At 36.6% G+C, this 13,627-nt stretch overlaps 1 protein-coding gene across 1 annotated transcript in view; it reads left to right on the top strand.

Annotated features, from left to right (window-relative positions):
- The first annotated feature begins 56 nt into the window (after positions 1-56).
- The window catches only part of PMS2 (PMS1 homolog 2, mismatch repair system component), a 31,465-nt gene continuing 17,894 nt past the window's right edge, over positions 57-13,627 (top strand). Inside the window, exons 1-7 of the mRNA XM_053694981.1 lie at positions 57-161; positions 2,259-2,398; positions 3,971-4,057; positions 5,304-5,406; positions 6,020-6,203; positions 8,913-9,083; positions 11,490-11,593. Of these exons, the coding sequence (XP_053550956.1) occupies positions 148-161; positions 2,259-2,398; positions 3,971-4,057; positions 5,304-5,406; positions 6,020-6,203; positions 8,913-9,083; positions 11,490-11,593 (803 nt within the window). The 5' untranslated portion in view covers positions 57-147. The remainder of the gene's footprint in view (positions 162-2,258; positions 2,399-3,970; positions 4,058-5,303; positions 5,407-6,019; positions 6,204-8,912; positions 9,084-11,489; positions 11,594-13,627) is intronic.

The raw sequence follows: 13,627 nt of genomic DNA, 5'->3' as shown, positions 1-13,627 counted from the left end.
AGCCAATGGGAAATGAGCTGCAGGGATGATGCTACGCTATTGGCTGAAGGGATGCGGGGATGTCAGGCTGTGCGCGGGAGCTGATACATTTTATCAGCTGAGTTCTAGTAGAATTTATTTATATTTATTTAGTGAGGAGCCAGCGGGATGGGAGACGTGTGGTGAGTCTGACTGTAGTGACTAAATAACTGCTATCTTTCTAACGAGGTCCCTTCTCACTATATACGTCTTTTTATAAACCCATATATCTAATGAGATGGGCAAATTAGAGGACTCAGGGGCCATAATGTGACCATGCAACATGCTACATAATTATTGCTTGATCACTTCAGGAGTCTCTAAATGGCCACACACTGGTGGTAGAATAAATGTTCTCAAGAGGTTCCTATGCCTGAGGACTGTAACTAATAAACAATTTATTTTGTACACAGAGCTAAGGTAATACACATTTATATATATATAATAATTGTAAAGGGGCACAATATGGCACACATGAATTAGTACTGTCTATAGCTGTGAACAACTGTCAAAATGCACTGAGATGAGAGTTGGCCTTCAAGGGCTTAGAAATTAGCATATGAGCCTACCTAGGTTTAGCTTTTAACAAAGAATACCAAGAGAACAAAGCAAATTTGATGATAAAAGTAAATTAGAAAGTTGTTTAAAATTACATGTCCTATGTGAGTCATGAGTTTAACTTTGACTTGACTGTCCCTAAAAAATAAAAGTGGATAACGTGCAAGTGAGGTGCATAAAAATAATCTTAAAGGGACATGAAACTCAATTTTTTTCTTCAATAATTGAGATAGAGCATATAATTTTAGGCAACCTTAAAATTTACTGCTATACTATAACCACATTTTTCTTAATTTCCTTGGTATCCTTTGTTGAAGGAGCAAGCAATGCGCTACTGGAAGCTGAGCACACCAGGTGAGTCATGACAAAAGGCATCTATGTGCAGCCACCAATCTGCAGCTAGGTCCCAGTTGTGCATAGCTGCTCTTGAGCATACCTAGGTATTATAGCTGTGCAATTAAAGGGATAGCAAAGTCAAAATTAAACTTTCATGATTCAGATAGGGTATGTTATTTTAAACAACTTTACAATTTACTTTTAGCATCACATTTTCTGTGTTCTCTTGGTATTCTTAGTTGAATGCTAAACCTAGGTAGGCTCATATGCTCATATGCCTTTGAAGGCTGCCTCTTGAATGCATTTGACAGATTTTCACAGCTAGAGGGAGTTTGTTCATGTGCTTCATATAAATAACATTGTGCTCACACATGTGAAGTTATTTAAGAGTCAGCACTGATTGGCTAAAATGCAAGTCTCTCAAAAGATCAGAGATAAGGAGGCAGTCTGCAGAGGCTTAGATGCAAGGTAATCCCAGAGCTAAAAAGTACATTATTATAACAGTGTTGGTTATGCAAAACTGGGGAAGAACAATAACATTTTTAGTGTTTACTATCCCTTCAATCACGATATGAGGCTATGCAGTACCTGAATCGCATGAGGATGCACTTTTTATCAAAACAACAAAATAAACAGCCCGAAACAACTTCCTTAACTTGTCTCATCAGTCACACAAATGGTCCCGTTCAGCCCAGCAGCAGCACTGGTCACTCCAGGAAACGTCACATCAGTGTCACAGCACGTAACGCGGCCGCTGCTATTTTACTTGCCTTGTGGTTTGTTGCTGCAGTCCTGAGATTTGCACAGTGAGTGTGACCGTGCTCTTTTCTCTGGCCTATTCACTCTGCAGTGCAAACTGAAAGGGGAACACGCCACTGTTTGTGACAATTAAATGCATTTTGATGCAAAATCTTTGTTTAAAAAATATTTTAATAAAATCGTAAATGCAATATTTCTTAAAAAAATTGTGGTATCTGCCCTACACCACTGCATTACTAAAGAATTGCATCTAAAATAAATGTTTTAGAAGCATTTAACATTTGCTTTCTTTTGCTGTCCAGGGACATAACCTCATGAGTGTTGTTTGTCTTGGTGTATCTCAATTCCATTCCTTAGGGCACACTAACAGGCAATATATTCATGAAATCTAACATTTATTTGAGACATATGGGGAAATGCAAGTGTAATATGCCTGTAACCTACAAATACAATTAGAATAACTGCAAAGCACTCTAGTATTAATAACAAATTAAGCTGCTAATTTAAAATGTTTCTGAGATGACAAGATAAAATCTAAGTAACACAGATTTATCTTTTCTCCTTTTTGTTTAAAAAAAAAAAAAAAGCACTGAGTCTGCAAAGGCAATCAAAGCGATTGACCGCAAGTCTGTACATCAAATCTGCTCTGGTCAAGTAGTTCTGAGTCTTTCTACGGCTGTGAAAGAGCTTTTAGAGAACAGTATTGATGCAGGAGCCACAAGTATCGGTGAGTTAAATGATCACATGGGTACATTGCTATGTGTGATGGGAAATATAACAAATGTACTCAGAATATTGTTGAATTGGGGATGCATAATAAATACATTATTCACATCATTCTGATGCATTGTCTATCAGCAGATAGTTTAAAGGGACATGAAACTCAATTAGTTTATTTCATGATTTAGAAAGAGCATGTAATTTTAAACAACTTTCCAATTAACTTCTATGATCTATTTTGCTTCATTCTCTTGATATCCTTTGTTAAAAAGCATATTAAAATATGCTCAGAATCTGCTGATTGGTGGCATCAACAAAGGATAGCTGAAGAAAGAAGAAAATTAAATAATTGAAGTAAGCTCATATGCTAATGTTTAAGCCCTTGAAGGCCGTCTCTTATCTCAGTGCATTTTCATAGTTTTTCACAGCTAGACAGTGCTAGTTCATGTGTGTCATAGATAACATTGTGCTCACTCACGTGGAGTTATTTATGAGTCAGCCCTGATTGGCTAAAATGCAAGTCTGTCAAAATAATTGAAATAAGGGGGCAGTCTGTAGAGGCTTACATACAAGGTAATCACTGAGGTAAAAAGTATATTAATATAACTGTTGGTTATGCAAAACTGGGGAATGGGTAATAAAGGGATTATCTATCTTTTTAAACTGTAACAATTTTCAAGCATACTGTCCCTTTTAAATAAGTTTTCCTACCCGCACACACTGATTTGTGCCTGTGCAATTTGAAATAGGTAACTGAAAAATATTACACGTGCACTGCTAAACTATCATACAAGAAAACAGCTTACTGGGCAAGAAGAAAGCTGTGGGCGGGGCTTGGTGGCCATTTTCTGCTAAAAAACAATGATTATTTAAAAGTTTAATGCACTTCTTACAAACTTATAGATATAAAACCTGTTGCAAGATGCTTGTCTGGTAGGTAACAATAAGTAATAAAGAGTACATATTGTTTCGTAATCTTACTTCCCATGATGCTTAGTCACTCTGAAGTTCAGTCGAGCATCATGGGAAATGTAGTTCTGAAACTTCTGGAGTGTCAAGGTTTGCATCAATGGTCTAGAGTCTAGACTATCCCTTTAAATATACTTGTGCAAAAAACATGTTAAAGGTTATTTTGATTTGAGCCTATACTGTCACTACAGGAAAATTGGAAATCAAATAACAGTTTTGTGATCTACTTTTCAGCACATAGAGATCTGCTGGTAGATCCCAGTTGTCTTTTGGGGACACCTGTCTAGGTAGCGTGCACCATATTCCTCTTTTATATATTAATCGCCTTTCAGTCTCAGCGTTTTACGTAGGAGGATGCGGTTACCTTGTTAAAGAGTCTATTCATCAACCTTGGGAAACAAGAAAATGATAAATAGCAATATAAGAGTAAGAATATTAAAGTACAACATGTATGGTGTATTTTTCTATTTCTATATACAATTATCTGTCAACGTAAATAATAGTACAATCGCCTTATCTCATTAGTTGTAAGACATCCTGTTCTGTACGCATTAAATATTTCCTGTTCTGTATGTGTGAAATAAATATATATATCTTTTTTTTATCTTAGAAATAAAGCTTAAAGAATATGGAGCTGACTTAATAGAAGTCTCAGATAACGGCTGCGGAGTAGATGAACCCAATTTTGAAGGCTTGAGTAAGTTAAATAGCACAGACTATGATTACAAATACTGCATATTCTTCTGAGGCTTTTATGTAAAGAACATTGCAGAAAATCTGAAATTAAAATCATACGTTTTAACCTTTTATTTTTTATACCGCAATATAGCAAAAGATTAAATATTTTAATTAAAATTGTTTTTAAAATAAATGTGATCATGCTTTGATAAATATTCAGTTTAAAGGGACAGTAAACACTCCATCTAAATTTCTTATTCAATTGGACTTGTCTGTCCCTTTAAGCATGCAGTGGACCTTTCTAATTTACTTTTATCAAATTATGCACATTTTATGAGACGCCAGCTTCTACTGACTATGTGCAAGAGTTCTCAGTTTATACGTATACAAACCTGTGATTGGCTGATAGCTGTCACATGATTTAGGGTGCTGGAAATTGAAAGTAAATTTTGAACTGTATTAGAAGGCAATGTACATTCATCAATTCATTTTCTTATGTGAAAGAGCAGCACACAAATCTCTGTGCAGCCATTTTCAGCATTCCTTTAGAAAACAAATTGTCGTATGCACATGCCGAGAAAAATCTTTTCATTAAAAATAAAGGGTATGTGCTATTGCATTGTCTTTTTATTATGCAATTCTACTTTATTTAATGGTCCCTTTAGAGGAGCAAAAGTCGTGTGTGTGTTTGAGTATGTTTACCTGGTCTCATTTTCTGTGGCCAATCATAGGTCCGAAGCAAATGAGATTGTGCACTGATGTGACCAGACTCTGTGTGACCTATTGTTGGGTTGTGCAGACTACATTGTACCCCCTGACCTTCCTAGGGAGTGGGTGAAGGGAACGATTTTAGGGCATAAATTAAACAAAACAGATGAAAATTGTTATGTTACTTTAACCCCTTATTATTTAGTCATATACAAATAAATGTACTGCTAATAAGTTTGGTTAGTTCTGATAGTTTTCTTTCTTAAACAGCATACTTGGGTAGCTAGATCGCTATATGACAACAGTTTGCAAACACTGCTGCCATTTGCTGCTTCCTTCAAATGTATAACAATGTTAAAAGCATTCTCACAAAACTCACAAATAGTGCTCCAGACATGTGCACACTCCTCAGCCTACCTACCTGCTTACCAACAAAGGATACCAAGTGAACAAAGTTCATGTGATAATAGAAATAAATTGCACTTACCCTCTATATGAATCATGAGACACATTTTGGCTTTCATGTCACTTTAATGAATTAATCTTTCTTTTTAAAGCACTGAAGCACCACACTTCTAAGTTACAAGATTTTTGTGACCTTGTTCATGTGGAAACCTTTGGATTTCGAGGGGAAGCCTTAAGTTCTCTGTGTGCGTTAAGGTACGAAAGCTTATTGGGTTTTTATTTTTAAACGACTGCACTCAACTCTGGTCGTTATCGCTAGCGTTTTAAATGCATACGAAACCCAAAAATGTTCTTTTGTGACTCAGACAGAGCTTACAGTGTTAAAAAAGTTCCCAATTTACTTCTATTATCAAATTAGCTTTGTTCCCGTGATATTCTGTGTTAAATACCTAGGTAGCATCTGGAGCACTACATAGCAAGAAATAGCGCTGTCATCTCGTGCTCTTGCATATGGATAACATTCTTGCAAAACTGCTGCCATATAGTGCTCCAGACACATGCACGCTCCTGAGCTTACCTCCCTGCTTTCCAACAAAAGATACCAAGAGAGTGAAGAAAATTTAATAGTAGAAGTAAATTAGAATTTTTTTAAAGTTGCTGCTCTGTCTGAATCGTGATAGAAAAATGTTGTTTCAAGTTCACCTTCATATTTTTTTCTTTCTTTTCTTTCCGTTCTTTAATTTTTATTTTGTTCTGTGTCTTAACTATGTTTGTGAATTAAACTGACACAATAAGCAGTGTAAAGAGAATACAAATAATCTTTATATTTTCTTTCTTGTAACAAATGAATACATTTATTACATTGCAGTGATATTGCTATTTTCACCTGCCATAAAGATGCTAAAGTTGGAACTCGTTTGGTGTTTGATCACAATGGAAAGATTGTGCAGAAATCTCCGTTCCCACGGCAACAAGGCACAACCGTCAGCGTGCAGCAGCTGTTTTACACCCTGCCGGTTCGACATAAGGAGTTTCAGAGAAACATTAAAAAGGTATCACATTAGGCCGTACAATATTAGCAAAGGGTGATCTTGTTCTTAACAAACCGCTTACAGTATTGATCATGAATAAAGTAATGTATTCATTTCTGAATAATAAAAGGATTAATCTCTAAATGGACACTAAGTCAAAATCAGATCTGGAACGTTAGTGATATTTTAGATGGAGTTTAATTAATCGGTTGTAATGAAGTTGCGCCATAACTTGATGGTAAATCTGAGCGTTTCACAAACGCTGGGAATTACCATCATTAAAAATCAAGTTGAGTTAAAGAGATCATATATGTAAAAAAGGGTGCTAAATTCACCCTGAATGTGCCATTGCACATTGCTAAACTCAGCGGCTCTGGCCGCCCCCGGCACATCGCTCTCCTTCAATGAGGTGACGTTTGCACCTCTAAACCAATAGCCGTGCATGTCAACTGACAGGTTTTTGTATGCACACGCGGCTACTGGTTTAGACGTCACCTAATTGGTATAAGAGCGAAGTGTCGTGGATGGCCGGAGCCGCTGAGTTTAGTGATGTGCAATGGTAGATTTAGGGTGAGTTTAGCACCCTTTTTTATATATATATATATATATATATATATTACAGTACTTGATTTTTAGTGATGGTAAATCTTAGCGTTGGTGAAACGCTTAGATTTACCATCACTTTAATGTAGATGTAAAATGTAAACTACCCGCGCGCCCACTTCAAAAGTCAATTTTTCTGTGAGCTGAAGGCTTGAATTGTTCTCCAATCAGTGCTCTCCCCATGTGGCACTTTGGTTGTAGCTAGAGCACTGATTAGAGAACAATTCAAACCGGTGGCTCACAGAAAAATGTACTTTTGAAGTAGGCAGTGTAGCGCAGGGAATTTGAATTTTATATCTATATTAAAAAGTAAGTTATAGCGCATCTTCATTACAACTGAAGAATGAAAAACTATCTAAAATATCACTAACATTCTGGATCTGATTTTAAAAAGAGGAGAGTTTACCATCAATTTAACCTTTCATAGTTCAGATAAAGCATACACATTTAACCCCTTAACGACCGTTTTTTGTAGGACGTGCCTGGCACGTCCTCTGGGTTTTCAAGCACTGGAAGCGATCGTGATCGCTTCCGTTCGCTTTCAGGGTATTGCAGCGATGCCTCAATATTGAGACATCGTGCAATACCCTTTGTTAAGCAACTGATGCAGAGAGGGCCACTCTATATTAAAGTGATGGTAAATGTTACATTTTTGAAACGCTAGGATTTATCAGTGCTTTAATTAAAGGGGACTTTTAGCTATGAAATATAAAAAAAACTTAATGCTGAAGGTACCTTTATTTGCCCAAGCTGAGCGCCCCTGGCCGCCCACAGCAAAATGCTATTTTTTCAATGAGGTGATATTTCCCATTCGGCATTATGCGATATCGCTAGCATGCTATTGGCTAAGAGGTGGAAATAGCGGCACATATATGTCTCTTGTCATTGGCTCTTATCTGATGTGCTCAGCTAGCTTCCAGTAGTGCATTGCTGCTTCTTCAACAAAGAATACCAAGAGAATGAAGCAAATACATTGATACTAGAAGTAAATTGTAAACTTGTTTAAAATTCTATGTTGTAACTGAATCATGAAAGAAAAGCATTTTATGTTTTATGTCCCTTTAACATCCCACAAAGCTCTCTAATGTCACTAGTTAATTCACTGTCTCCCAAATCATTTATTTACTAAAGAATGGAGAGGCGTGCGAGCTGTAGTGAATGTGCTCCTTAGTAAATGACCGGAACCGGTGTCACTGGAGAAGTTACGGAGACCTCACTGATTATATCACCATGAAGTTGGCTGCATGAATGGGACAGCAAGTTCTATCTTTGCCTGGGAAGGGGAAAATGTTTGTGTCTGCCCTGTTCATCACCTTTACAACGTGGCCACTTAATGTAAAGAGACACTGAGCGTAAAAAAAAAAAAAAGGTTCTTTTCTTTCCAATGGCATGGAGAGTCCACAAATCCATTCTAATTACTAGTGGGAATTCAACTCCTGGCCACCAGGAGGAGGCAAAGAACACCCCAGCAAAGCTCTAAGTATCACTCCCACTTCCCATAATCCCCAGTTATTCTTTGCCTGTTAACATCGTAGGAGGTGTGCAAAGATGGTGTATGAAGAAAATAACGTTTAATCCTTTAATAGGTATTTTCCCTGCAAGCAAGGATTGGGGTGATGCTGTGTCCATGTAATCCTCTTTAGTAAGAGTAATGGTGGCTGTTAGCCATTGGAGGTTGTCCTTGCTTCTCCTCCAACAATTTATGCTAACCCGTATATAGAAAACCAGGGTTGATTACTCTGCAAAATGTTCTTTTACGTTGTGCTTAACTCTTGCAAAGAATTTAATTACATAGTCACTGTGCTCCTGCCCCACTCCAGATAAGGATGCAGCTAATAAACAAATGAGAAGCAGGCATATATGGGTATGCTCCAATCACTGTTTGTATCCGTATATACGGCAGAATGGGGGTGTTCCAAGATTGCTACTTTGACTATGTGTTTATTACTGTTGAAGTGAAAAGAAAGGGAGTTTGTTCCTAAAATTCTTTATGGAAATAGATTTATTTTACACTATGATGTTCCTTTAAAATATTTTATTTATACTTTCAAAGTTTATGCGTCATCAATTATACAATTTGCGTGAGTTTTTATTGATGTCACATTTATTTTTTCCCCATGTTCTCAGGAGTTTGCAAAAATGGTGCAGGTGTTACAAGCTTATTGCATCATTTCAACAGGGGTTCGAATCGGCTGCACAAATCAAGTTGGCCAAGGGAAGAGAAGCCCTGTGGTTTGCTCTAGCGGGAGCACGAGCAGCGTGAAAGAGAACATAGGAGCTGTGTTTGGGCAGAAACAGGTATTGTGCATCATCTAAACAAAACTGGCACTGCACCTTATTTATAAGAAATCAGACTAAAAAAGTGAAAACCCCCCCCCCACCAATTTAAAGATTATATTTTTTGCATGAACTAATCTAACAAAGCACTATGTATATCATTTATCTGTCTTATTATTGTAGCAATACTGTGTTCACTGTAAGCAAAGATAATTCAAAGAAGAAAATATTTCAGTTCAACCAATGGTTTTTTTAGTAAGGAAGCAAAGTATTGCAACAAATCTGTTTATACGGTGGAAAGATGCTCTAAATACCTGGACATGTGACTGATAATCACTTCTGTAGAAATGAAACGTTAGCCCCATTATCATTATCATTTTTAATCACAGTTTATTAATTAAAGACTGTCTCTATCTAACTATATAAAAATGTAGACCAGGCATTCCCTCTTTTTTAAAGTGATGGTAAATCCAAGCGTATATCGCTTACTAAAAAAACTCTGTTAAACTCGCCCTATCAATGCCGCAAGTATATCGCTAACTCGGAGCCTCCGGCCGCCCACGACACAGCGCTCTTCTCCAATGACGTGACGTTTCCACCTCTTTACTGCAATCACAATCTGCTAACTGAGCACTAAAACTAATAACGGAATCTACTAGTAGATCACAAGACTTTTGTCTGATTTCCCATTTCCCTCTCACCCAGTAGTGACAGTACAGGCTCGTGTTTAAATACATGTACATATGTGTTTTGCACAAGTATATTCTGCACCATTAGCGGCCTCAATAAAAAGCTCAAGAATATTAGTCCATATGTAAAATGCAGATCAATTGCAAATGCAAGCTCAGATTTGTTCATGGCTAGCACATGCACTGGCAAACTTCACAGAAAGTAGTCCCTGTCTTGTACTGGCAGCCTTGATCTACTTTTGGTTATTTGGTTTTCAGAGTTATCCAAAGGATCAGCAGCACAAACAGTAATGTCTCAAATAAAACTTAGTAGAATCACAACAACGTTTCGGTTGCAAGTGTGCATGATTAAGGTCTTGTAGACTGAAATATCATTGTGATTCTATGGTTTGTTTGAATAAATAAAGTTTTACTTGAGACTTTGCCGTTTGTGCTGCTGGTCCCTTGGATGACTCATTATCATTTTGGGGTTTGGTGCAGATCTCTGCAGCGCGCACTCTATAGGACCGAGGGATACTGAACACTCTATTTGGATTTATATATTTGGTTTTAAAGACTTTACAGCATTTGCACCAATCTTCATGTTTTCTTTTACAAAAAAAAAATGCTGTTTCTCTTCCCCCGCTTTTATAATTTCAAAAATCTCATGCACCTCTACTCATGGGAAATTTACTAACTGTTTTAAAGCAATTAAACAAACTGTCTAAATGACCTCCTTGGCAGTATTGGTATTAGATGGGAGGGTATCTATAGCAAATCCAAAGGTGTTATAGCCATATTCAAGGAGGGTGTGCATTTTGTAGGCAGTTGAAAGTGCTGGAGGCATTGGTTCCTTCTGCGCTTACACATTGCTAAAGGGCTGTTTTTACAGGCTCTTTTACTTTTAAAGGGACAGTCTACTCCAAAAATTTTCATTTTTAAAAAGATAGATAACACATTTGCTACCCATTCCCCAGCTTTGCACAACCAACATTATTATATTAATGTACTTTATAACCTTTAAACCTCTAAATTTCTGCCTTTCTTTAAGCCACTACAGGCCGCCTTTTATAGCTTTTCACAGCCAGACTCTGCTAGTTCATGTGTGCCATATAGTTCATGTGTGCCATAAACATTTTATTGTGCTCACTCCCAAAGAGCTATTTATGAGTTGGCACTAATTGGCTAAAATGCAAGTCTGTAAATGGCATTGAGATAAGGGGGCAGTCTGCAGAGGCTTAGATACAAGGTAATTACAGAGGTAAAAATGATATTAATATAACTGTGCTGGTTCTGCAAAACTGGGGAATGGTAAATAAAGGTATTATCTATCTTTTTAAATTATAACAATTTTGGAGTAGATGGTCCCATTAAGCACTTATCTTTCAACAATTTTTATGTCTTCTTCTGTTGTTAGGATATATCCCAATTTAACTGCTTTTCCTGATAATTTTGTTTCCTAGCCGAAGCAGCCCATCTGGGTTAGTCCGTTAAAATCACATTGTTTATGTATTTAATAAAAAACATGCTGAGAACATTGTATTTCCGTCTTATAAAAATGCTGATAGAAAGTTCCCCTCTTTCCTCCCTGTGGCCGACCTCTTGGTTCTTTGTCTATACTATTAAGAGAGGAGCTGTTTTCCTTACCTATTTGTTTGTTAATTTATTCAGCTAATTTCTGAGAAACGAGAACATTACTCATTGATCTAGAACTTATAGTGGTTTCCGTAGCCTTATTCCTGTTATGATTGTCTTCCAGTTGCAAAGTCTGATTCCATTTCTTCAGCTGCACCCAAGTGAAACAGTGTGTGAGGAATATGGACTGAACCATACAGACGATACGGTATCACATCAGTTTTATAAGTGAGTAAAATATCTCATTATGCTGCAGAATCTTTTTATTTGTTTATAGAATAACAATCGTATTTATTTGCTCTGCCAGTTTTAGGGTTTGTACAATTTTGTAACTTTCCAGCTAGAATTTTGAAGATTTTTAATTGTTTCTCTATTTATTACTTTAAAGCAATTCCTTTTCTATGGAAAGCAGAAAATAATATTAACCTATTTAAAGCTAATGCAATAGTTCTATTATTTTTTTTATATATGTGTTTAAATGTTTTTACTATAATAAAAAACTGGCTAAAGTTCTGGTCATTTTTAAGAATTTAAAAAGCAGATAAAAAAAACACTGAGAAATACAGAAAATAGGTCTGAAATTATTGCTGCTATGTAATGAACACTGTTTCTTTCATGTAATTAGCAAGAGTCCATGAGCTAGTGACGTATGGGATATACATTCCTACCAGGAGGGGCAAAGTTTCCCAAACCTCAAAATGCCTACAAATACACCCCTCACCACACCCACAAATCAGTTTTACAAACTTTGCCTCCTATGGAGGTGGTGAAGTAAGTTTGTGCTAGATTCTACGTTGATATGCGCTCCGCAGCAGGTTGGAGCCCGGTTTTCCTCTCAGCGTGCAGTGAATGTCAGAGGGATGTGAGGAGAGTATTGCCTGTTTGAATTCAATGATCTCCTTCTACGGGGTCTATTTCATAGGTTCTCTGTTATCGGTCGTAGAGATTCATCTCTTACCTCCCTTTTCAGATTGACGATATACTCTTATATATATACCATTTCCTCTGCTGATTTTCATTTCAGTACTGGTTTGGCTTTCTACAAACATGTAGATGAGTGTCCTGGGGTAAGTAAGTCTTATTTTCTGTGACACTCTAAGCTATGGTTGGGCACTTTGTTTATAAAGTTCTAAATATATGTATTCAAACATTTATTTGCCTTGACTCAGGATGTTCAACATTCCTTATTTTCAGACAGTCAGTTTCATATTTGGGATAATGCATTTGAATCAATCATTTTTCTTACTTTAAAAATTTGACTTTTTTTCCCTGTGGGCTGTTAGGCTCGCGGGGGATGAAAATGCTTCATTTTATTGCGTCATTTTTGGCGCTGACTTTTTTGGCGCAAAATTTTTTCTTTTTCTTTTGCGCCAAAAATGTCGGCGTTCCGGACGTGGCGTCATTTTTGGCGCCAAATAATGTGGGCGTCTTATTTGGCGCTAAAAAAATATGGGCGTCGCTTTTGTCTCCACATTATTTAAGTCTCATTTTTCTTTGCTTCTGGTTGCTAGAAGCTTGTTCCTTCGCATTTTTTTCCCATTCCTGAAACTGTCATTTAAGGAATTTGATCAATTTTGCTTTATATGTTGTTTTTTCTCTTACATATTGCAAGATGTCTCACGTTGCATCTGAGTCAGAAGATACTTCAGGAAAATCGCTGTCTGGTGCTGGAACTACCAAAGCTAAGTGTATCTGCTGTAAACTTTTGGTAGCTGTTCCTCCAGCTGTTGTTTGTATTAATTGTCATGACAAACTTGTTAATGCAGATAATATTTCCTTTAGTAATGTACCATTACCTGTTGCAGTTCCATCAACATCTAATGTTCAGAGTGTTCCTGATAACATAAGAGATTTTGTTTCTGAATCCATCAAGAAGGCTATGTCTGTTATTCCTCCTTCTAGTAAACATAAAAAATCTTTTAAAACTTCTCTTTATACAGATGAATTTTTAAATGAACATCATCATTCTGATTCTAATGACTCTTCTGGTTCAGAGGATTCTGTCTCAGAGGTTGATGCTGATAAATCTTCATATTTATTTAAAATGGAATTTATTCGTTCTTTACTTAAAGAAGTACTAATTGCTTTAGAAATTGAGGATTCTGGTCCTCTTGATACTAAATCTAAACGTTTAGATAAGGTCTTTAAATCTCCTGTGGTTATTCCAGAAGTTTTTCCTGTTCCTGGTGCTATTTCTGAAGTAATTTCCAGAGAATGGAATAATTTGGGTAATTCATTTACTCCTTCTAAACGTTTTAAGCA

The sequence above is a fragment of the Bombina bombina genome, chromosome 11, assembly GCF_027579735.1.
Source record: "Bombina bombina isolate aBomBom1 chromosome 11, aBomBom1.pri, whole genome shotgun sequence".
Classification (NCBI taxonomy): Eukaryota; Metazoa; Chordata; class Amphibia; order Anura; family Bombinatoridae; genus Bombina; species Bombina bombina.
The sequence above is the reverse complement of the archived record's forward strand: the minus strand, read 5'-3'. Positions and strand labels throughout refer to the sequence as shown.